Genomic DNA, 27,209 nt, shown 5'->3' on the forward strand with positions numbered 1-27,209 from the left:
TTTATTAAAATCGGATGAATGGAATAGGTACGCATACGAATAGAAGAAGAAGAAAAATATTGTTGTACTAATTCAGAAACCTTTGTAGGTGTGGGCACAACAATTGACGAAAGTTTCATTCCAATCGGACGAATGGTATAGGAATCATACGAATAAAAGGATATAGAATAAAGACGATGAAGAAGAAGAAGATGGTTGTACTAATTCAGAAACCTTTGCGTGTGTTAGCACAACAACTGACGAAGGTTTCATCGCAATCCGATGAATGGTATAGGAACCATATGAATAAAAGAAGATATAATGAAGAAGAAGAGATAGTTTTTCTAATTCAGAAACCTTTGCGGGTGTGCACACAACAACTCACCAAAATTTAATCGCAATCGGATGAATGGTATAGGAACTATATAAAATAAATGAAGATAGAATGAAGAAGAAAAAGAAAATGGTTGTTCTAATTAAGAAACCTTTTCAGGTGTTAACACAACAACTAACGAAGGTTTTATCGCAATCGGATGAATGGTATAGGAACCATATGAATAAAAGAAGATATGATGAAGAAGAAGAAGATGATTTTTCTAGTTCAGAGATCTTCGCGGGCATGCGCACAACAACTGATCAAAATTTCATCGCATTCGGATGAATGGTATAAGAACGCATATGAATAGAAGAGGAAGAAAATAGTTGTACTAAATCATAAACCTTTGCAGGTGTTACCACAACAACTGACGAAGGTTTCATCGCAATCCGATGAATGGTATGGGAACCATGCGAATAAAAGAAGATATAACGAAGAAGATGGTTTTTCTAATTCAGTAATCTTCGCGGGCATGCGCACAACAACTGATCAAAATTTCATCGCAATGGGATGAATGGTATAAGAACGCATACGAATAGAAGAAGATAGAATAGAAAAAAAGGTTGAAGAAAATTGTTGTACTAATTCAGAAACATTCGCAGGTGTCGGCACAACAACTGACGCAAGTTTCATTGCAATCGGACGAATGGTATAGGAATCATAAGAATAAAAGAATATAGAATGAAGACGACGAAGAAGAAGAAGATGGTTGTACTGATTCAGAAACCTTTGCGGGTGTTGCCACAACAACTGGCGAAGGTTTCATCGCAATCCGATGAATGGTATAGGAACCATATGAATAAAAGAAGATATAATGAAGAAGAAGAAGATAGTTTTTCTAATTCAGAAACCTTTGTGGGTGTGCACACATCTTCTTCTTCTTCGATGACGCTACAGCTCAAGTCGAGCCCTGGCCTCCTCCACCGCTATCCTCCAGCCGGAACGGTCCTCCGCACGTCTTTTCCAGTTCCTGATTTTTAGTATCTGGTTGGCATCTTTTGTAACATTATCACGCCATCGTGTGCGTGGCTTTCCCACTGGCCTTTTTCCTCCTGGGTTTCCTTCGAGGATCTTCTTCGGTATCCGTGACTCAGGCATGCGCTGGACATGGCCTGCCCAGTTTAGCCTCTGGAGTTTTATGAAGTTGGAGAGTTTTGAATCTTGGTATAAGCGGTATAGTTCCGTGTTGTACCTAATTCTCCACTCCCCATCATCATTCATGGGTCCGTATATCCGCCTAAGGATCTTTCTCTCAAAGCAATCCACCATTTCAGCTGCTTTTACATTTAGCGTCTATGACTCGCACCCGTAGTGCACACATCAATTCACCAAAATTTCGTCGCAATCGGATGAATGGTATAGGAACGCATATGTCAGACAGACTTTCATTTGTATGTATAAGATTATATTCTATAATCTGCGCGCAAGTGCAAGCAATAAGTTGACAAAGTTTTATCGCAATCGGATGAACGGTATGGCAGCGCATAAAAAAACGAACAAACAAACTAACAAATATTCATTTTTATATTATAGATTATAATCAGGGAATCGATATTGCAAAATTATAAGTATTTTTTTTATATACTAGAGAAATTATCTAAAAGTAGGTAAGATATATCTAAAGTCTTAGAGGTATAGACTTAATACGTGCGTATAAGTTCAAGTAGCGTAGTTATTTATATTTATTAATGTGTATTATTTCAGCATAAGAAACATGATATTAAAATATATTTAGTGGAAACTATACGATCAATCGGAGTATTTTTCTTGATTAATTGTTCTTATGTAAGTATATTATTTTAATGTGTTTTAAAATACGATTTTTAAAAATACTTAATAACATGATACAATAAGATCACAGTGTTTTAAAATTATATAGGGAATCGATATTGCAAAATTATAACTATTATTTTATGTGGTGAACGTGATAACGCAAGTCCACACAGATGTTATCCTACCTAATAACATCCTTCGTTCGCTTTGGATGAATTAGCCACCCCCACTCTCCGTGAAATGGCAGCGTATGTTGGTTGTTCCATTTAAAACAGACCGAGACACGCCGTGGCTTAGATATGACGTACTTTTATCGATGTCCGATATTATACACGATTATAAGATAATTGCATGTAATATACACAGAATAAAATGTTAAACGATGACTAAACAGTATTTAAAAACATACTTTACCTTTTGAAGCAATCAATTAGCTTTTAAAATGCCTTAAAATGCCAAATTTCTATCGGGACACTGAGTGGACGGCATGGGAACGGGCGTAATTTTTTTATCATGGTAAGGGAAAGGTTAATATAATATACGCCCACGAAGTCGTGGGTCTCGGGGTTGAATCCTGAGTCTGGTGAATTTACATGATGTTTTTAAATGCGTGTTTGAATCCATAACATGTACCTTATAGGTTAAACATGTGACTGATATCCGTTTCTCGTAAAAACGAAAAATCTTTTATTACAACCTCCACTCTGTCGTGGCCTATAAGTACATATTATGTTTCGCTTAGAATCGAATATGGTAATTTATCTTTTTACTCTATATACCTAATAATACTTGAATAATATATTTTTGTGCTGTCTTCATTTACCTTCTACAATATAATCCTACCTACCAATATTACACTTTTGGTCATGGGGGGGGGGGGGCATGTAGTTTAAAATCATTATTCACAAAAATACGAAGTAAATACCAAAGTTTAAGTATTATAAAAAAATATTTTAAAAAGTAAGTTTTTGTAGGTACAGAAACCTTTAACAAGGCTGTAGTGCGATTGATTATGCACTAAGTGATTTAACTTTTTAGAAAAGTCAGTTTAAAAAAACTTACGTTTCGTGGTTTATTTTTCAGCAAAGTTGAGCCCGGGAACTTACCTCTTGCATGTACCCCCTCTCCTTTCTTTTGATACAACTATTGTAAGCATGGTCCCCACATCTTGAAGTGGGCCCCCAGCCAGGGTATTTGGCGGGCCCCCCTACCCATCGCTAGGGTTGATTCAGTGAGACATTTTACAGAATCGTTTTCTAAGGGGTATTCGGTGTATTTTAAGCGATTTTTTTGTATTGTTTAAAATTAATAATATTGTTTATTATATTGTTTGTTATAAATCCATTTGAATTATCGAGTTGTCGAATATCGACACACAGTAATCAAAAATTGCATCACACAACTAGAATCTCCACAACTCCATTAGGGAAAATTTGTGATGTGTTTTCTCACATCACGATCTGTGATCTCACTTATCAGGTCGACCCGCCACGCCGAGCCCTCCCAGAGCCCGGGCCGCCAGGCTAGAGCCCTGTCAGCCCTACCCTTGTGGGGGCCATGATTGTAAGGGTCGAGGTACACCAGTTGATTTCGACGATAAAATGGATACGATGTACGTGTCCAATGAAGTTGATAATTCTGTAGAGGCATTCTGCCGACAACGGTCGTGTTTTTCTGCTGGAATCAACCTCGATATTTGTAAAATATGTACAGCAGGCGCAAATTATAGGAATTGTAAGTATGGGAAAAAAAACTACACCAGAAATAATTTTAAACATTGTTTTTATTTAAAAATAATTATAACTAACCGTTCTTGGCAATAAAAGGTAATTTTTTTAATTAATGATGACACGTTCAAGCAATTTTGTAATAATACTATAATAATAATATTTATAATCATAAACTTAATATAAAATTAATTATCTAAGACACTTACAAAATGTTTAGAAATAAAAAATAAATCTGACCAAAGATAAGTTAATTATTGATCCTCACAATAGTACGTAACCATCGTTTAAAAATTACCGTGTAAAGATTCTTACTTTATCTTTTTTTTCAATTTTGACATTTACGAAACATTCCGAAATTCGTTCCTAGACGTAATACAATTTTTAGTGGATATTATATTACATTAATTTTACAAGGGTTAAAAATAATATTATGTTATACTAATATAATTATGTAATAAAATAAAAACAATAGTCGATAATAATTGAAGAACATACGCTGTCATCAACATATAAAATAAATTGTAACATTTTAAATATAAACTAAATAACACAATTTTATAAAACGTTGAAGTGGAGTGCTTAAAAATATTACTAGCAACTGTACATTTAAAATGAATTGGTACAAATATTTTACTTAGTTTCACTCCAAATGCCTACTGAACACCGATTAGTATTGCATAATGAAATACTTTACGCCAAAATTCATAATATTCAACTAAATATTTTTATTTTGAAATATCATTTTACAAAAATTCAAATGTACTCCCATTATGTAGCACATACCCGAAAATTGATTTTAATGATGGAAATAATTTATATTTTAAAGGCAGAATAAACTCTTTCGAATTAACTATTCATCACTCTTTATTTACCCACCTACTTTATTTGTTTTTAATCTCAAATAAATTATTGTGATATTCAAAGTTCGTAAAAATAAACAATGTAGGTAGATATTATATTATATTCATAGATCCTTCAAATTTATTAATTTAGTAGATACCTAAATACTTAAGACAGAACAAGATTTTTTTATTTGATTACAGAACTAAAATAAAAAAGTAGGTACCTAGGTAAGTACTCTAGCACAACAAAAGAATTTCCATCATTGATTTGAAATAAATATTAAAAAACATACTGCTGCCAGAAGATATTGAAAATAAAAATAAACCAAGTACAGGATTTTTATCGTATCTTTTACAATAGACATTTATTTTTTGCGAAGCAATTTTCATTTTTACTTATATTTTCACAAAGTTGAATTATTTTGACACTAGAACAGCATTACGTATTACTTGTATAGGTAGTAGGTATTGTTAATAATCATAGCATAATAATTTTGTATAATGAGACATTAAATCTAGTATATTGTATGCTCCATATATATGCCAACATGCGTACCAGGGTATGATGATGTCTGACAGTTAACCGTATGTATTACTTACAACAATTAAAGACCTTTGAAACATTTTGTATTTTAATCATTAGAAAACGAATTAACAATATTCTTAAAAAAAAATCTTTTAAATATACTTACACAAAGCATATTGATTTCGTTTATGTGGCACAACTTCAAGTGTTCCATCACAGTGGTTTTATCGTATTTTTAAAGAATTATTTTGATCGTTTAATTCGCAAACTAAGGGTAACACTGTTGATAAAACGGACGAATATTTCTGTTCTGAAAGAAATATACGCGAAAAACCGGTATTTACCGGTTTCACAATAATTTGGAAAAGCTCATCGTTATAGAAACACACAGGATCAACGCAAAAGAGGGAGGTTGCCTACACGATGGTCTGACCAAAATGATGGATGCTATGGGCATCTTAATGCCTTCAGTTATGCAAACTGTGGAACGCAGATATCGTTGAAGATGTATAACTATAACACTGAAAAATACGTAAATGAAGAGAATTTGTTTATAAAACATTAGCTGATAATAAAAATAATAATTATTAGGTACGTAGCGTTGAACATAGAAATAATGATTTGTGCTACCAACATGGTAGCATAATTACTAAGTAGTCTAAGTACCCTGTTGGTTCTTAATAATGGTTTGTGTTTTCTTATTGAAATTTTCACTTGTTATTTCCAGCATTTTGGATTAGCATAAAAATAAAGGGATCCATTTTAATATTTATTTATGCTTTATAGTTGACACGCGGCTATGATACATACTACAGCAATTCTCAAAGCGTTTCCAAATATAATAAAATTAACAAAAAAAAATTGAAATTGCAAAATTCTAAACATTCCATTTCATTAGTACTCAAATTAGCTTTAACTCCACTGTCTTAGACGTATCCGTAAACCGGATAGATCGAGCTTGCTGACTTGTGTTTACTAAAGTTACCTAATTGGATTGTATTTTAGTAATGCGTCATATCAAAGCCGAGTAGATGTCAAACCGTACAGTTTCTTTCTGTTATTTAGGAATTTTAATTGTTCATTAAAGTTTGCATGACAAACGAAGACTCGGTTGACCTCGTATACGATGGAGGGTAGTATTGAATTAGATTTATAGACCTTGGGGATCAACAACTGGAGGGAAGCTGCTTCAAACAGACTTGGATGAAGTTAGTGCACAGATACTAGATGATGCCAATATATCACTATACATCAAGAGAAAGAATTTTAAATAGGTACACTTTTAGCAGCTACACCTAGAGTTGGGTTTCGGGAATTTCCCGACGGGAATTCTCGAGAATTTTTTGAGATTTTCTATCCCGAATTTCGAGAATTTAAATTTTTAACATTTCGGGAAATTCCGGATCTCGAGAATCTTTTCTCGGGATTTGGGATTTCTTTATTATCAAATATTAATTGAAGAAACAATTTTATATATGAAAAAAGTGGACAGAAACACAAAACGTTCAAAGACTGATCGGGGAATTTAACACAATTAAGCCAACGTCGACCCAAAATGAGTGCAATGTTTGCAACATCAGGGAATTTTGTGTCTCAAAACCGTACGCGATTGTCAGACGCAGCGATTGACAGTCTGTGTTTTTTAAAATTATATTTTAATAAGTAATGTTTTGAATTGTTTTTGTTTTCCTACTTCTATTTTGTTTGTCTTCTTACATAAATAAAAAAAACATAGTTTTTTTGAATTTGTCTGTTTTTACACTGATTTTAGGATTTTTACAGGTTTTTTTTTTAATTTCCCGATATCTCGAGAATTCTCGAGAATTCTTTTTTGGAAATCCCGAATCTCGAGATTGAGATTTTCTCGGGAATTTCTCGGGAAATACCCAACTCTAGCTACACCTATGGCAAACAAGTCTTAGATAATTCGTTGTGAGTCAACTGAAAAATAGCATTGTGACAGTACTTAATGGATAATAATTGCAATGGAAGAAGTTTGCGAAGGGATAGCAAAATGGTGGTAACGATAGTGTGTTGTATAAGTGGAGCATCATCGGTATCATTGGTGTCCAAAAATTAAAATTCTAAGTTTTATACAAACATGTTTTAAACAAGTAATTTTTTACCCGATCTATAAAAGTACCTAATTTATATAAAAGCTTTTGAATATTAGGTACTTAAATGTACCAAATATAATTTATTGTTAATGATTTAGTTTCAAAGTGACGCAGCCTGATTAACTATGAGATTTCTGATACATTTAGTATAATCATTGATTAATAATGTATAATTAGACATGCTACTATTATATGACTCATCATTCATTGTTTTATTAATTATTTACGTATTGCCAAGTATATCTACAATTTCAGTAAATATGTACCTATCTTTATCGTGATATCGTATTCGATAGTAGACTAATAATTGAAACTAATATAAAACATATTTTGGTATTTAGGTTAACAGTTGGAGAGCAGCTGTAGTATTGTCTACATACGATACCATTAATGCACAATTACCGTTGTTTGGCTTGCATAAATTGCAGCAAAATTGCATTTTATCGCTGCGTTCAACTTTTAGGGTCTAAACAAAAATAATACTAGTATGTAAATTTTTTGAGGTTTCTCGCATTGCAAATATGCATTTTAGACAGCAAGTATCGGCCGATATTACGCCATTTTGAACAAAGATATGTATCATGATATGAATATTTTGCAGACGTAATAATTTGAGAAATACAAATAAATTTATTCCGCAACGCGATACGAATAACAATTTATTGGTATATGCAATAAATCTGCACCTTGCGTCTGCTGTTGAGCAGTAAGATGAGGGTTTGTGTTTTTGGATCAATAGCGTGGACACAGTTGAGAAAAAGGCTAATACTCATTCATCGTAAAAATACCCTTCCTTCCTCTCTAGTTTCCACATCGGAAGGAATTAGAATTATTTAGATATATGTACCTAGGTTACTTTATGTAATATATATTGTTTTAATGCATTTGATGCTATATAGAGGTTATAAATAGCCACGACATACGATGAAATCTATTGGATGGTTATATTGATTAAGTTAAAATGAACAATGTACTTATGTATCAAATGTATCAAAAATGTACAAAATGTATCAAAAAATGCCATCAATATTAATTAAAAGGTTTAGTGGAGGCCTTCATCCAGCGGTAAGTAGGCCTCGACCGATGATATTATTTTAAACAAACCCCTTCCTACTAACTTGGTAATGTCGCATAGACTCAACCTTTTTAACTAAGTGCATCATATTATGTACCAAGAAGCATTATTTATATTGAAGAATAAATTAATTTTATAGATAAATTTAAATAAAATAATCTTGGTTAACTGCCATTCACACTACCAAAATGAGTTCAAAGTATTTTTGTGCGATATTCCAAGTACATCTAAAGAGAATATTTTCTAAAAAAATAATCTGTCATTTAGATTATTGATACTTAAATGCATACCTACTAGATATATTATCTTCTTTTATTAATATTATTTCATTTATTATTTTAGGAAATGTTTTAATTATTTCGTTCGCCCGTAAGAAAATGATCACTTATAACTATTGAAAAGTTGTTTGTATGGCAAAAATTACTGGTAGAGTTTTAAAATTATCCTGTTGACGATTAAAATTCTTAAATCTAAGAAAAGATTACAACAACGTTCTACAAACATTGCTACAAGTCTACACACTGCAGCAATATTTTCTAAAACCTTCTCGAAATACAGCTGCGATTTTTATTAAGTATAGCACGATTTTAACAGTTGGAATATTAACATATTTTGCATATTCATGCATTACATGTTGTCAATAGTATTTTGTTTTACCAATTGATAATCTTAAAAAAAATATTGCAATAATTATTATCAATCTGAAAAACAAACGTACTTATGTTATTGTTAAAATTGTGCTTTGAGTTTGTGTTGTTGACCACTTGACCGCATAATATTATAAAAAGAAATATTGTTGATTTGAATGATTATAAATAACTTATTTAACTATTGAATATTGTGATTACACGATTATAGTAATTAATATTTTTAATAGTGATAATATTTTTATGCTCTACTTGTGTATTATTTAATCAAAAACCTGTCTATCTTGACTACTATTCTAAACATTCAGGAGTAATATATTGTTTGTTGTTACTTAACAGTTAAAATATTGTATAAACAATTAATTATTAATTATTACGAAAAACATCGAACAATGAATGACTGACTGTAAGAATTATTAATAATTATTACTTTAAGCTTAAATATTAGTTGTAATAAATAATAATGTGATATATTTAATAAACGTATTTAACTTGAATAATAATAACAAAATAATTATCATTAATAATTACTATAAACAATTTAAATTATATCATTTTAATAATAATAATTATACTTAATTATTTCTGACTAAAAATATCATAATATAATCGTATTAAAAACACGTTGCTCTTAATCAAAAAAATATATTTTAAAATATATGTAATTGATAAATAAATCAATAATTGATAACATAATAATATTACGTATTCTTAAACATCTTTAGGCCTTTCTTATTCGTTATATTTACCTACTGAATAGTTAGTAAATGCTTTTGCTGAATACGTAGCTAAGTTAATTGTGTAAAAAATAAATAAATAATTGCATATAATTTAATAAATATATGGCAACAAGGGTGAAGTAGGATACTTAATATTAATATCATTTTCTCATTGAGGGCGAACGACTATAGATATTATGTACTCGGAGATCGTAGATAATAAAAATATTTTTGGAATCATTTATATAATTTAACAGAAATATTATTGAGAAACATTATTTAATGATTTTTGTAGAATCTACTGTTGTTAATATTTTTGACGTTTTTATCAATCCTGAAAAAATTCTAAAAATGAGATACACGAGTATAATAATTGTCATTAAAAAAACATTATCTATTGAAGATACTTAGTTGTGACTAGTACGCATATTTAGCAGCATATATATTGGTGAGCGGTATAATAATTATAATATTTGTAAATATTTATCAACATAAATTTTAATAGTAACCAAATCCGGTTCTATTGCAACTGTTATTAACTATAATGTAACGATAAAGCCACATATTTACGTAATTAACAAAAGATGGTAATTATAAACTCAATAAAAGTGAATAATTTTTAGTGTTGCCACCATGGAAACACTATAATATAAGTTATTTGGAAAATCTCAGAAAACTTATTCATGTATTTTAATATTACATAGGTAAGCAATTAAAATTGGGAAAGTGATTCAATCAAATTCTTTATAAGGAGTTTAAAATCTAATTTAATTTGATGATAGTCATCTTATTAACTCCATAGTGTTTTGATATTAACCTCCAAAAGTAGCTAAATATGTTTTTTTTATTTATTGATATGTGTGATATAATATTATTATATATCATTGATTTTGAATGTCTTTAATTTTGATTTGTTCAAGTATATTAGTTTGCATTTAAAATTATTTGTTGCTAATTGTATTGTTTATTTTTTCCAAATATAATATTATAACAAGTGTCCATGGGCAACTTTAAGTCGTGTTGTAGTGAGCTGTTTGTTATCTGTCAAAATACTCCGGTACAAAATACATTAGTTGGAAATTTCTACTTGTACTTTTTATATAAAACAAAATACCAATTGAAAATTGACAGGAATATGTTGTATTTGATAAAATTATTAATTGATTTCATCGGCATTTCACTCACAACACTAATATTTTTTGTTAATATTTATTGGCCATTAAACCTTTCAAATAATAATAATAATAATGATAAGTATATTACAGTAATGTATTTTTTATAAACAATCACGCTTAAATACATATATATTTATATAAGTGTGAAAAAGTTTTATTGTTTACACAATGTCGTGTAAAAATTGCACAAGTAAGTATTAAAAAATCAGCATATTATTATAATACATGACTTTTTTAATACAATATTTAAGCACATTTGAATGTTTTTATTACACAATTTAGGCGCTGTGTATGAATGAAGTAAACATAAATAGGTACTTCAAAATAATAAAATTACAAATATTTAAAATAATATATATTTTTCAAGTAAAAATGTTATTTTTTCATCTAAGAATAACAACACGTCACTATCCAAAGGGTAGATATAGATTTTTTGAGTTTTCAAATGAAACTCAATAAATATTATTAGTTATTATTTATTTTTGAAACTTACGTAATTTTCACACCATAATGCCTATAAATGCCACTTTTTTAGTTAATTTATATTTTTTCTACTTAAATCGTTTATCCAAAATTTTACAATATTTTTACAATGTACATAAAAAACATGTGCTTATTTTAGCTGTTGAAAAGATTCTGAATTGTAGGAACTATATTTTTGTTTCAGGATTACTTCCTTTTCGTTTTTGGGGTCCGAGGAAATGTCACTTACATCCGCCAAAAAATATGATTTTACGAGTAGGTACGTGTTAATTTCCTTAGCTTATCATGCAATATTGACCGAGAAATTCTATTATTTCCTTAATAATATTTAATATTTATTGGATTTCACGATAACATGTCATAACATCCGAAATAGGTTTTTACATTTTAGTCCGTGTATGAAATAAAAAATGAAATTTTTCGAAATGTTTGCTGTTTAAAACAAATAAACATGACAAAATTAATAATTGAAATAAAACTTTATTCCAAACGATAATTGTAATTATTAAATCAATCTTGAATGCGATTGGGCTATTGCATTTTGATTTTATTATAATAAGTTAAAACTGAGCATTTTTTCGATGCACAATTTTAATAAGAATTAATTGTTCAAATAAATATTTTAATTTAACGTCATATTTTTAAGTTGCAATAAAATTCTAATCGTCAATTTATTATTGAGATTAAAATTTCATTAAAACAAAAATACACAAATATTTGTCTAAATATTTTTTTTATCCAAGATGTAATCATTATTAAATACATTATTTTGAATTTGGTTTTTTTATCTGACAATCCTTTTGACGTGTCAATTTTTCAACAGCAATCCACTTTGAGGTGCTGTTGAAATAGTGTAACGTGGCATATTTCAAATTTATTTAAATATTTACTTTTTCTGTAAGTGTATGTATATTGCAACTAATCAAGTATAAAGTTTGAGTTCTTTATTTATTATCTGGGCTATATTGGTATAATACTGACTGTAGATTGGTTATTTTCAGTATCATAAAAGATGTTTGGGCTATTGTTAACTATTTTGATGTATGTTTAATCAATCATATAAATAATAATTTGTCAATAAATGACCTTAATACATATAAATATATATATATATTTATTATAATAATATCTGGGCTATTGTTCAGCAAACATTGCCTGTCGAATCATCGATTTTGTAGAACGACAAGCAGGATTTACTGAGTTTTTTTTATACAACGGTTATTATTACTGGTATTTTCATTTGATTTGCTTTTGATTTCAGGATGTCATTTCGAGGTGGATTTTTATCATTAGACAAAGTGTCTGATATTTTTGACACGTGGTGTATGTATTGTACAGGTGTCGCATAAAAAATAAACTAAATTTTGAAAATATTAATTTAACTTTATTCTAAATTCCGCATTTTTGACATTAATTTATATTTAAAAATAATATATTTTGTAGATGCCGAAAAAGATTTGTTTTACCTAAAGTAAAAATCAAAATTATCATATTTTTATATAAAATAAAAAATAATGCGACGTCAAACTTCATATTGAAATAATGTAGTGACTAAATACATTTCAATTATGATGTATTATTTTGATAGATTATTTGATTAATGTTAGTATTTGTATAGTTGGACGACGTTGTTATTATATTTTTACCTATTATCTCGGTCAATTTCATTAAAAATTTATTTGACGCTATTTCATATAACAACTATCTTTAGATATGTGCAATATTTACATTATTGAAAAAGGGTATTTTTAAAAACAAAATAAAAATATGAAAGTTGTTTATGAATGGTTTTTGTAAAATGAATGGGGTAATATTAACATAATACTCTACATTATATATACAAGCTTATATATTATTTTAATTCATAAAATTATATAAATGTTCAGTTCGTTTTTTGTTGAAATAAATTTTAAATTAATAAAAGTTCTGTTTTTTTCTAAAAAATATTCATATTATTTAAATTCCTTCAAAAGCTATTAGTTAACTTCTGCATTAAAAATATTTTTAGTGAGGAACATTTAAAATTGCGATTGTAAATATTTTTGAAATTTAGTTTCAAACGTGAAGATATTTCGTGTAGTTTTCTAAATATATATATCAGGAGTAGGTACCATAATCAAATATATTAGGAACATTTCTTTTTATTATCTAAACACATGTCATAATATTATGCCTATTTTTATGGCAATTTTAAAATATTCGCTATTTTCCAACACGGTCAAAATATGGCAACTGATAAAGTAAATAATTACTCAGAGTGGTCTAAATATCTTTAAATGTGCCCCTTTTAAATTTGAAACAAATAAAATTAAAACTTAGGTACAATTTAAAAGCAAAATATTTTGGCACGTCTAATTTGTACTATTACAAAAAAAGATTTTTTTCCGACCAAATTTTTTTAAGATGTTTTAAATTGGAATAGGTACACAAAGATATGGTTAGACTCACTACATGGAATAAACACAAACTATTATATCATTATGTATTCTAGATTGGCGAGAAAAGGTTCCATTTAACGGTGAGTTTTGAAGACTACCGCTCATAATATATTACAATTTCATATAATATATTACATAAGTAACTAAAATAAATTTATTGAAGAATTAAAAAAAAAACAAGAAAAAACAATTCCCGTAAGTATGTACATAAAACTTTTACTAATTACCTTAACTAGAGATTTATTGATATTATTTTGTTAACATTTGTTTTCATTAGGTATATTATTTTTATAATAAAAATCCATAAAAACTCAAGAGCAAATAAGAGTTATTGTGTCATTCATAAATAATCATCATTCTTATAAAAACACCAAACAAAACACAATTTAATCTATACTTATTTATACTTAGTTAATTTTTATTCCAAAATTTTTCTTATCACTTTTACGAATGCCCAATGTTACTTTGCCTATAAATTTTATCGAAATTACAGTAATTAAAGTTAAAAAATATACCTAATTTTCATAAATCAATTTAAACTATATCTCAATATAATAATTTTATGGCAAAATCACCCTCGTGGGTAAAAGAATTCATAATTCCAACATCACACTTTCCATCGATCGTTCTGTTTCAGTCCAAAGTGTCCAACTTTTCCACATTTCATATTTTTAGTTATTACTAACCGAACGCGCTTTTTCCTCTCCAAAAAAAAATGTTTATTATTAATTCTGTAATAAATGCTTCCTTTAACGAGAATAATGAATTTAACAAAAAATAAAGTAAAGATTATTTTTTAAGAATATAATCGAAATGAAAATTACTTATGCTGCAGTAAAAAAAGGCGCGTTCAATTAGTAATAACTGAATTTTCATGGTTGCTGTCCTTGATTTTGTTGATTGTGGTGCTGATTTTGTTGCATCTGAGCCTGTTGTTGGTTATGGTGCATCAATGACGGCTGTTGCAATGAAGGTGCAGGGGAATGAGAAAGTCCAAACCCGAGCATTCTAGGATCACCGTGAAGTCTCAAAGCTTGTTCTAGTCTTTGTTCTTGCGCTAAACGAATTGCTTCCCCTAAGTCCGGGGACAATCTTGCAGGACCTCCCGCACTACCATCTAATCCCTGAGGGAAACCTCCGTTATGTCTATTAACATTCGCTTCAGCACCCGCAGCCGCCTGAGACACTGCTAATCTTAAAGCAACTTCTGCTTGACTGCGCAACAAATTTTCAGCTTGTTGTATTCTTAGTGCAGATGCTGGGTCTGGTTGTTGCTGTTGATTCAACTGATTTTCTAAATTGGCCATTGATCTCATGGAATCCGCCATGGACCTCATGGTTGCCGCATTCATGGCCGCTTGTGCTGCACTAGGGCTGTCACCTCCCATTGGTGGAGTACCGCTCTGGTTGTCAACCATATTTTGTTGGTGTTGCTGTTGTTGGTGATGTTGCTGCTGCATGTGAGCATTGTGGGCACTGTTTATCCTCATGGCGGCCGCTAGGCTCGCTGCTGCAGCCTGAACTGCAGGATCTACTTGTGATCCAAGAGCTCCTTGCATTCCTCCTTGTGCTTGTCCCATAATTCCTGCGGCAGCCGCTGCGATCGCTGCCATCCTATTAGCATTATGAATGTCTTCTTGGTTGTACTGTTGGTGGTGTCCATTGTTGGTCGCTGTTCTCAATAGGTCTCCTAGTTTTGGTGGACAATTGTTGTTATTATTTGGAGGACCGTCAGATCCTGCCGATGATGGACGGCCTGTCGATGAACTATCTGAATGGGCTGACGGAGAAGCGCACAATGATCCGCTTCCGAGGAGAAGACCAGAACTGGAAGCGGAGACTGCAGCTAGGAGAGCAGTTTCTCTTTCACGACGTTCCGCAGCGGCTCTTGACAACACGTACTGTGCTGCAAACTGATGTTTCGGCTCCATTCGCATATGCTCCATATGAGACAATAGCCCTAGAAGTAATAAACCATAATATAAGCATAACGTTTACATACTTTCTGCCATTGCGAAAAACGGTGAAAATGGTAAATTTTCTATATAAATTTTATTTAATAATATATAATAGTTGATAAAAGGCTTTAAATTAGCTTGAAATAGAAAGCATTACTCTTTTTACCGCATATTTTTTTAAGCTAAAACGCAATCTACTTGTAATTAAAATAGATTCTTATTATTGATTAATTCATTAATGCAAGAGTTTCTTTGAATTCTAAATAAAATTATACAAAATATTTACCACTTTCATGTGTAAAGACAGCTTGACAAACAGAACACGGCCACATCCTCAAACTGCTGGTGAGCTGCGTCTCTGGATGGCAGGCTAGATGTTTTCTAAGAGAACCCTCATTGACGTAGTGCTTTCCGCAGACGGGGCAAGGATGATTGGCAGTCCTCCGCTTGGCTATGTAAGGATCAGTTGGTTTCAGTTGGGGCGGGTAAGGAGACGGAGAAGGGGGGACAGGGTTTGCCATTGTTAGGTCACCCATGGCTCCCGACCCGTTGGCCGGGACGCCGCTGTTAGTAATTGGGGAAGGAAGTGTGGGGTAGACAGAAGAGTAAAAAAACAGAGGTCAATGCAAGAAGCCAATGTAAGTAAACACAGCACACCTTCACGACACAACAATCCAACACCAATGGAATAGGACATTAGAGTTATGGGTTTAGTTAGTGAGAGATTGTATAATATTGAGTGTTCAGTTAGTTAAAACAACCATTTTTATGATTAATAGAAAAAGATTTTCTCATGATTATTGTTATTTCTATTTTGTTACTTTAAAATTATATCCATCTTGGGAAAACTAATTTAATAAAAATGATTTATATATTACAAATAAGGATCTCACGATATAGTTAGTTTGCACATGCTTTGTGCTTAGTACAGGTATAATTCGTTGAAGTGTTTTTTGTATTATTTTTATTGCAATGTATTTAAGCACTAACCACAAGCGTGAGAAAAGAGAATATATTATAAAATATATAAAAAGTAGATAGTTACTCAGTACAATCTGGTTTTATACCTATATGCAAAAGTGTACTTTATTTGTTATTTTAAATACTTCAGTATTATGTCAGTTGTATTAGTATATAATTGTGAAAGATTAATATAGACATAAATCCCAAATAATTCCATAAACCAAAAGCGTATGTTATTGTGGAGATGAAGACATCGGAGTATAGTTCAATGGTCAAAATATTCTCTGAACAAAGTAACCATTGAACGATTATAATTAAAATAATTAATTGTATATTTAATCAGTCAAGTTTTTTCTAATGTATCTTTACTTATAAAATCACAGTGATGTCGTGACATTAAAATCGTTAAATTATATTAAAATTAAAAAAACTTGACTAAAATTAAATGTTTTGTTAAAAAAATGTCTTTGTATAGATATTATATTATAATATAGATTGAAGATCCTGATCAAGTATAAATAATATTTAAAAAATATATGAATTATTTTGATTGTACGAAAAAGTAATAATTACATGTTTACTTTTTATGGTCCGAAAAAGACATTTTTTCATATACATATAAATATATAGACCTTATTCTAATGATGATTGGTAACGATACTTTTTGTTACAAGATTTAATGAATGAATTAAATAATAATATAAGTACACGTATAATAATAATAATACATTGAACCACCAACACCCCGAATGAAATAGTAAAAAAATGTTTGACATAACAAAAAGGAGTACACATTTTTCTGTGTTAATAGAAAGATGTGAGTTCCAACTAATGATTCACGTATTATTTCATAAAAAAATATTATTAGTGATTTATTCATAAAATAAAGTGAATCATAATTCAAGATATAAACAATTAATGCTGAAAGAAAAATGTCATTATCATTTTGATACAAAACATATTAATGTTCTACCAAAGATTGATATTATAGTAAGCGCATATTATTCTCTGAAAACAATAAACAACAGTGAGTCCAATGAGTAAAGAATAATAGAATTGTCGATATTTTTCGCGTATTACATTATGTCAATGCGACCGTATCCGGAAATTTGTACGTAAACAGTTCCCCGCAGGACACTTATTCGTGCGCCGCAGTACGTGAAACATGAGTTCGTGTAACATTTAATCAAATGACGAGTTCTTCGTTAATCATTTCACCGTGGAGTATATTTGGACGTATGCTACAACATGTGGCGAATTTTATGAGATGTCTTTACTAGGTTAGGTTAGGGTTAATCTAATTGGAACAGTACTATTTGAAAACTATCGCCGCATTTTGTAAGATACGTACAAATGTATTCCACGGTGAAATGTTCAACGAAGAACTCGTCATTTGATAAAATGTTATACAAACTCATGTTTCACGTACTGTGGCACACGAATAAAGTGTCCCACGATGAACTGCATACGTACAACTCACATGTAACCTAATCAAATATTCCAGACGAAGAAAGCTATTATAAATATTATAAATACATTAGATTTGTCCCCGCTTCTGTATAATATATTGATTGATGTATAGTTAAAGATAATTTTGAATGATACGAGGGTGGGTCAATAATTCCTTAGAAAAAAGCATTAAAACAGTTTTTATTTTTGTATTTTTTTTTTATTTCTCAACATAATCTCCTTGGAGCTCAATACACTTGGTTAGACGTTTCTCAATTTTTTTTAAACCGTCAGAAAAATAAGTTTTCGGAAGGTCCTCAAAATAAGCATTTGTCCGATCGATGACTTCTTCATTTGAAAAAAAACGTTGTCCACTTAGCCATTTTTTTAAGTTTGGGAAAAGGAAAAAGTCACTGGGGGCTAAATCTGGCGAATACGGTGGGTGGTCGACCAATTCGAACTTCAATTCTTCAATTTTAGCCATTGATCGTAAACATGTGTGAACACGGGCATTGTCCTGATGAAAGAGGATTTTTTTCCTGTTTAAATGAGGCCGTTTTTCTTCAATTTCGTTTTTTAGCTGGTCCAATAAAGATGCATAATAATCCCCTGTTATTGTTTTTCCTTTTTCCAAATAGTCAACGAAAATAATTCCACGTGCATCCCAAAATACAGTAGCCAAACCTTACCAGCTGATTTTACGGTTTTCGCCTTCTTTGGACATGGTTTGCCTTCGCAATCCACTGCTTTGACTGTTCTTTCGTCTCGGGAGTATAGTGGTGTATCCATGTTTCATCTACAGTCACAAAGCGACGAAAAAATTCATCCGGATTCCGTTGCATGAGCGACAACAGGGCCTTAGAGGCCACCACCCTATTGCGTTTATTGTCGACTGTGAGCAAACGCGGCACCCATCTTGCAGAAATATTTGTTATGCCCAATTTGTCATGTAAAATAGAAATGACGCTACATTTTGAGATCCCTGTAACCTCAATTATCTCACTCAACTTTAATCTTCGGTCACTTAACACCATATCGTGGATTTGATTGATCATTTCTGGTGTAGTCACCTCTACAGGACGTCCTGAGCGTGGTTCATCCTTTGTTGATGTACGACCACGTTTAAATTCATTTAACCAGTTATAAATAGTTGCAAGTGAAGGAGCAGATATGCCGTGAACTAAATCCAACTCATTTTTTATTTCCTTTGCTGTTAACCCTTTTATATTAAAATGTTTAATAACAGCTCTAAACTCAATTTTCTCCATTTTCCATTTTTCCATTTTCCACAAGCAAATTTTTTTTTTAAATGTACGAGAAACACACAACAACCCGACCAATCTGATTGAAACTTCGCAGCATACTGAATCGGTAGTGCCGCTGCATGAAAACAAACCGCTTACAGTACTAGTCGCGCCACCTGTCGGCTTTTCTAAGGACTTATTGACCCACCCTCGTAACTTAAACTCACTGTGGGAAATGAGCAACTAAAATGCGAGATCTGGATGGCATATATTAAATAAAATATTGTTGATTGTCAACTGATTAAATCGTTTTCAAGTCATAATAATGATGTTGGTAGAGAGGACATTCTTTAAGAACTCAATGGTAAAATAAAATGTAAAGGTTATAATTCTTTATATTACCATTTGGAAAAAGGCAAAAAACCGCGATGCTTTATGTTTAACATCCAAACTGGTATAACGTAATGATTGTATGTCTAAACATTAATGTCTCTGCTGAATTTATTTCACCACAATTTCGCCCTCTGTGGACCTTACTCTAAGGATGGAAGGCGTGAAGGAGAAAGTTTTTCTGGCGATGCTTGTACACTTACTGGCAACGCCTGATGCATTGGGGTCCTTGTGCGTGTTTTTCATGTGTTCCATGAGGGCCTCCCCTCCGAAGACGAGCTTGTGGCAGATGGGGCAAGGGGTGGCGTTGGGTCCTCCGATCATGAGGGCCGCGTGTTGCTGCAACACACCAAGATGCAGCTGTAGCTCCTGCATCCGATTGGCCAATCGCACGATTGGACAAGTGGTGTATTGGTGTGGGTGGCGGGGCGCGAAAATTGGACAACACATTTTAATAACATATTTTTTGTAAATCATAAAAAAATAATTATCAAATTAGTTTATATCGCTAATCAAGCAAATTGAATTGAATAAACGTCTAGTAAAACACTCAATGTTATTACAGCCAAAATGTTACTTAAAATTTAAAATAATACACTCTACATGTTGTGTAAATGGTTTGAAGATTCAAAAAAGACATAATTAAAATAAAATATTATGAGACGCTGTCATATTTCGGTATTATTTTTGATAAATACTAGCTTTAAAATTGATTGTGTAAGAAAATACTGATATAAAAATAAAGGTAAAAATGTATTTATTGAGACAAACAATCAATGCGGTAGGTACTGTTTTTTTTTTTAAATTTTATAAGGTAAGTAATTAATTATAATATTATGGTGATAGTCTAGTTAGTTTAGGTATATATCTATTGGTAATAATGTGAATACTACTCTCTACTTGGAGGGGATTAAATGAAAATAAAATTTGGTAAGATTTGTTGTTTTTCAATGGAAGGAATTAAAAAGAATAAATAATAGAATAAAAACTTCGAAAATATTTTTATAAATTTTATTAAAAAATGGTATGTATATTTTCTTTAAAACTGTAGTAAAGTATAAAATATTATGTGACTACTTTACACTGCAGCTGTTTGATGAAAATTGATTAAAATGACCATCGCAAAGTAAAATTTATACGAAAGAGTAAAAATTTGAGATACTTTTGAATAAATAGTTGTTTAATCTAAGCATATTAGCATAATAGTATAATTGCTGCAAAAATGTATTTGATTTACAGAAAAAACTTGAATGAATGAACTCAATGAATATATCGTAATATGTAAACAATCAGGTACTAAAAAAACTATTTTAGTCAGTATATTATGTAATTATTTTATGCATAAAAAATAACTATGCAAGTACCTGGTTGTTTGAAAATTTCAATAGTGAAATCAAAAAAAAACACTTCAATTATTAAGGTTGGTGTAATATAATTAATAATATGTCAAAAGGATACAAATGAAAATATAATAGATAATGTCGAAATAAAGTGGATATTTTGTTTAGTATGATTAAAAATTAAAAGAAATTAGTAAAAAACGGAAAAAAATAAAATTAAAAAGAGAGGATAGTGGCCCGGGAATACATACATGACTGACCTTGGACGTGTGAGTCCTAAGGCTACTTTCAGTGGCAAAGCCTTTTCCGCATATGTTGCAGTGGAAGGGCCTGTTTTTGGCCCTCTCCACCTGAGCGTCGTGGTTCCTCAGATGCTGTTGTAGGTTGGACAGCTGAATGAAGGCTCTCCCGCAGTCTGGAAGATGACACTTATACGGCCGCTCACCTGAAAGTAAAAGAAAAAATCGGTAAGTATACGAAAGATTGAAATGGTATCCTGAAAAAAAAATCATTCATTCCAAGAAAATATCAAATTTCTTCGAAAAAATGATCGATCAATCAATCAACAAATCAGAAAAATCTGAGTTACGACTTTTATCAGATTTTTATGATTCGTTTGTCTTTCAATTTGAAATTCAAATTTATTATAACTATGATTTGAAACATCTCTCGTACTTTAATATGTACTAAATAATATAGTATTTTTTAGTAAATATTAAAGTGAAAATGATTTCAAATAACTTTTAATTGCGATGAACTGTAATACAATTAATCATTAAATGGATTATATTGTAAGTATATATGATTGGCAATGATGATGTATATGGTGTTAATAAAAAAATAGATGCGGTGAAAAAATCTTCAAGCTAAAAAACATCTTAATGTATAAAACATGCAATTATTTTCGTTCTTCTTCATTTGGCCTTGTGACGAGAAGTTGTTAGTGTTAGCTATTGTTAAAAGCAGCTTCAATTGATCCACTTGTCATCTGCAGCTCTGAAATTGAATCCACGTGAAATCGTTCCATGTAGAAATCATCCGAGAGATTCTTCTTAATTTTGATGCACTAGCCCCAAAATATTTTTGCTGCACGTGTACCAAAAAATGGCCCAACGCCAAACGTGGCCAGATTGAATTGCAAGCTGCGAAGGAGTACCGCGAAAGCCAAAGTGGAAAGAGTGAACAATCCTCATGCAAGATGCTGTAGATTCACTTCAAAGTGGAAACAGTTTTAATTTCGTCTTTAAATTTTGTCTATAACATCCCCACATTTAAAATTCTGGATGGTACGATTTTGTCTTATGGGGGGCGTCTTTGGTACATTATATTAAGGAATATCTCGGATAAATTTGACATACTGGTGGAACATTGCGACTTATTCTTCGCCTTCAGCACTTGAGCGTCATGGTTTCTCAGATGCTGTTGAAGATTGGAGAGCTGGATGAACGCTCTGGCACAGTCCGGAAGAAAGCACTTGTAGGGCCGTTCGTCTGAAAGTAAGCGATAGTTTCACTGTTACTTTAACAACTTTCCCACAAGGTACTCATTCACATACACTGAAAACATTTCAAAAATATGTATATTTACAGGAAACAAAGAGTCAATATCAGTGCGCACTCACGAGGAAACTGGTTTACATGTAACTAGGTATGTTGTATTAGGGTTTGTTTTTTGGGATTGATAATTGTATCCCATAGTTTCCATGTGGGTGCGCATCTGATAAGTAGTAATAAAATTAATTTGTAAAATTCAATCTAAGTGACTAAATAATTCTAGATAATAAAATATTTATCTCATTTGTTTAATTGGGCTATAATAATTATAAATACAAGTTCTTATTGGCATATTTTTCTATATAAATTTATTTCTTGCAGTTAGCAATTTTTTGATTTAAAGCCCACAAATTTTGAATCTCAACGGAAATCTAGATAAATGTCAAATTATGAAATGATATAGTTCGGTGAATATAACAGGAAAAAAAGAAGTATAAACCGAGTGGAGTATAAGGAGGTATGAGAGGCTTTTATCCAGACATGGATCAACCTTCATTGACATGTTAAATATTTTTGAAGTCTATTTAAGCTTATTTACAGCAATCGATTTGTGGTAACATATCTCTACCGGATTCTTACTATAGATAGATAATAATAGTGCACTTATAATGTAATCTGATTCATTATTCACTATAAACATAGGTAATATAGGTACGTGTATGTATGGTTAAAGAAACAGTGTGTTTAATATAAGACATGAACAAGTGTGAAATTCATCATTTACACGTTTTCCGATAGGTAGTGGTAAAGTGTAAACACACATACCTACCTATGTACCTACAGTCGTTTGAGATCACTTTTATTTTGTGCGAGTCAGTTCAATGCACATTAAAAGAGAAAGAGAGATAAAATAGTGAACGGCCGCATTCGTATATTATTCAAAGGCTTCTAAACTTTGCTATAATTATTGTATCCATTAGAACTCAACATTAAGAAATATATAAAAATACATTTATGGTCATAAAATATTTATACAAAAGCATACAATTACGTGATCCTATAAATATCATTAAGTAGTCTATTTCACTGTACGTGCGATGGCTATGATTGTTAACTCAGAATAAGTTAAAAATCTAATTATGATTAATTAAAAAATATATATAGGTACCTACCCACCTACATGTAATTTTATTAAATGTGGGTTATTTCTAAACTAATTGCATTATTGACAACATAGATATTAAGGTGCAGCATTTTTATTCATTTTATACTCCGGTACGTTATATTATGTTAATATATATTTTTAATAAATTTGAGTATAGGTAGTAGGTTAATAAATAATACGAATTAAAAATATTTTTTGAATCCGCAATAAAAAAAAGTTTTGCAAACTTTCCTCTAAGCTTACCGCCAACGAACTTATTTTTCGAATGTAATCTTGTTGGGCGCCATTTTATATATTGCACACGTATTCGCCATTTTGTTTTATCGTTTTAATTGTTTTACATTCTATTTTTAAATCGTTCGGAGTAAAATTGTGAGTAGTCCGTGGTCAGTTCACGCTTTTGTGATTCTCGATAATATTGTGCAACGTAAAATGTCAAACTTTAGATTTTTTTTATTGAAAATTGTAAATAACAAAATTTAAATTAAATGTAATAATAATTTTATGCATTACATTATATTACAGGAGTTTGTCACTGATACAATTAATTAATAAACGTTGTAATGAATAAAAACTGCAAATCTTCGTGTGACTGTACCATCGTAAGTACTTATATCCTTCTATTATATACCTCTTATATGCCTAGATAATGCCCTAATGCAATTTTTTTAAAACAAATGCTGAATATATTTTAGATACGAGACAGAAAAACCGACGTGGCATGAATATAGGCTATTTTTTACGATATATGGTTGTTACCTAGTTGATTAACATAATATATATACACGTTCTGATTCCAAATATACACAAACACATTATGTTTTTTTCCAGACGTGGGATAAAAATCCATGAATCTGATGTTCTGCCACTGCTCCACTGTTTCAACAAATCAAATGTAAGGCAGAAACAACGACAATCTTCAAAAGTAATTTGTTTTATATCGTCATTAAAAATAATTAATAACAAATAGAATAGATATTGACAGTAATAATTCAAGAAGGTGGTCAATTAAAAATGAATAAATGATTTTAATGATAATCCACGATCTGTTAAGCTTTCGAAGATTCACAGTTAAATTAGTGATACGTCATAACTAAATTTTATGATGGCTGTATTGTATTAAAATTAAGTTTATAAAACGGTCTTCATAGTATTTAATTTAAGATATTTAGTGCGAATTTCATAAAAATAAATTGATTAGGTATTTTTAGATGCTAACCATTTTTTATTAGTTTTGTTTCAAAATTTTCTATCGTGTATGGATAAGAAGTAAGTGCGTGAGTCATTTATAATTATTATTGGTCATAGTAAATAAATATCAAAATACATATTAAGTGCGGATGACCATAATGTTGAATCTTAAAGTTGATTGGGTGCTTCAACCATGTGTTATGGATCAATTGGACCAATCAATTGACGAAAAAAGGCTAACCCTGGCCAACAAAAGATGTCACGTTTTCCATCACGATAACACCGGACTTCATAAAAAGCTCTCCGAAAACTATGCTAGTTAAAATGGGAAATTATGACAAAGCCAATATAATAAATTACTGACTTGACATTCATCAGATTATCATATTTACCACCGTTTTAAAAACATATTATGAAGATGATGTCCTAGACATTACTACAAACCGAGATATTTCTATAGTAAAGGAATTGAAAAAAGATATCTTAAACAAAAATAGAAAATGTATTTTGGATTAAACTTTTTAAAAAAAAATTTGGTATTGTTTAAAATATTTTTAATATACCACAATATTAATTATGGGATGACCTATTTACATAATTTGGATTAAGCCATCCACAAGACTAAAACCGCTTTGGGTCGATAGCTTAATTGCTAAAGCTTTTGTTTGAAATGCGATAGATGTGGATTTGAACTTCATTTGATCCGTTTTTTAACGTACATATATGTTTATTTCTGAGCACCTGTCATCATGAAGTAATAAAATAGGTACCCACTTTCATAAGCGGATTCACGGATTCGAATCTCGAAATCGTTAAAAAATTCTTCGTGAAGCAGATTATAGATTAATTAAAAAAAACTTTTAGACTGTTTCAATTTGTCTGTAATATCAATTTATATTGAATTATTACCATTTAAAATAATATAAAAAAATAATTTGAATTAGTTATAGGCAAAAAAATAATAAGATTAAGCATGGATGAGTTGTTTCTTCTCAATGTTTAAATTTATCTAACGGGTTTCCATCATTAATGTTAATGTTATGATTATCAAAGTAATTTTTATTACATAGGTATTTACTTAATTTAAAATTGATTCACAACAATTGCTGATGGTAATAATTAGTTATTTAGAAGTTAGTGCGATTATTCAACCGATGGTAGATTTTTCAAGCCGCGTTTTGTCAGTAGACGAGCACTAGACTGTCAAACTAATGCGACCCAGATTTTAATGTCTGAAATATACCTACCAATGCAAAAATAATATTATCTCTTGGAATTCTTGGTCTGTGGAGAAAATTATTAACCGATGTCGTGTAGATGGGAAACGCTGTACCTATGTAGTGCTTCATTTTTAGTCAAATTAAATAAAATCTGACAGAAAATTTGCCATTTAGTCAATGAATATATTGTAGAGTGCATGGAATATGTCACAATTTTTGACTTCAGAACTTTGTTAGGAGTAGTTAGTAGGTAAACATACTAAAAGTTCCCGCCCCTGGGAGGTGAGCTAAAGGCGGGAGGGGGGTCGAAAGGTCCCATTTTTTGGGTTTTCGCTTACATCTTTGAAACGGTGCATGTAAAAAAAATGTTTCAAATAAAAATGAAAGCTAATTAAATTTTCTATAAAATTGTTTCTTTACATATTTGTCGAATTCCCAATTATCGTTGAAAATTATCGATCTTCAACAACATATATCTCGCAAACCGTTGGGAATTCGACAAATATCTAAAAAAAGTTCATATTAGATATATCACCTATATTTTTATTGGTATCTGAGTAAGAAAATAGGATGAATATTACAGGATGCTGTTCTAATCATGTGTGGATATGTTTACATGTCGGTTGAAAAAGAAAAAAAAGTCTCAAATCGATCAAACCTATAGTAAGTGAGCTAGGAAGTATCTTGTAATCAAACCTTAACTATTCAATATTAAATAACAATAGAAATCACCCAATCATTAATCAATTTTAATGGTTACCTAGCATTCGTCATAACGTGTGTCATAGTGTACGCCTGCGATGTAATTGTAATTGGTGCAAAGACTTGATGAGTGACAGATGAGTTAAGGTTAAGTAATGTGAAATGATCATTCGAGAGTGCTATCTCTCTCTTACTTGCTCTTTAATTCTTCTAA

General features: G+C 30.6%; 1 protein-coding gene across 1 annotated transcript in view; it reads right to left on the bottom strand.

Moving 5' to 3' along the window:
* Positions 1-14,752: 14,752 nt before the first annotated feature.
* The window catches only part of dati (zinc finger protein datilografo), a 129,425-nt gene continuing 116,968 nt past the window's right edge, over positions 14,753-27,209 (bottom strand). The window contains exons 5-9 of the mRNA XM_085953613.1: positions 21,485-21,669; positions 20,087-20,253; positions 16,125-16,345; positions 15,280-15,840; positions 14,753-15,144 (exon numbers count right to left, since the gene is read on the bottom strand). Of these exons, the coding sequence (XP_085809739.1) occupies positions 14,753-15,144; positions 15,280-15,840; positions 16,125-16,345; positions 20,087-20,253; positions 21,485-21,669 (1,526 nt within the window). The remainder of the gene's footprint in view (positions 15,145-15,279; positions 15,841-16,124; positions 16,346-20,086; positions 20,254-21,484; positions 21,670-27,209) is intronic.

This window comes from Rhyacophila brunnea, unplaced genomic scaffold, assembly GCF_057557595.1.
Source record: "Rhyacophila brunnea isolate RB1 unplaced genomic scaffold, BYU_Rbru_1.0 scaffold_4, whole genome shotgun sequence".
NCBI classification, from domain to species: Eukaryota; Metazoa; Arthropoda; class Insecta; order Trichoptera; family Rhyacophilidae; genus Rhyacophila; species Rhyacophila brunnea.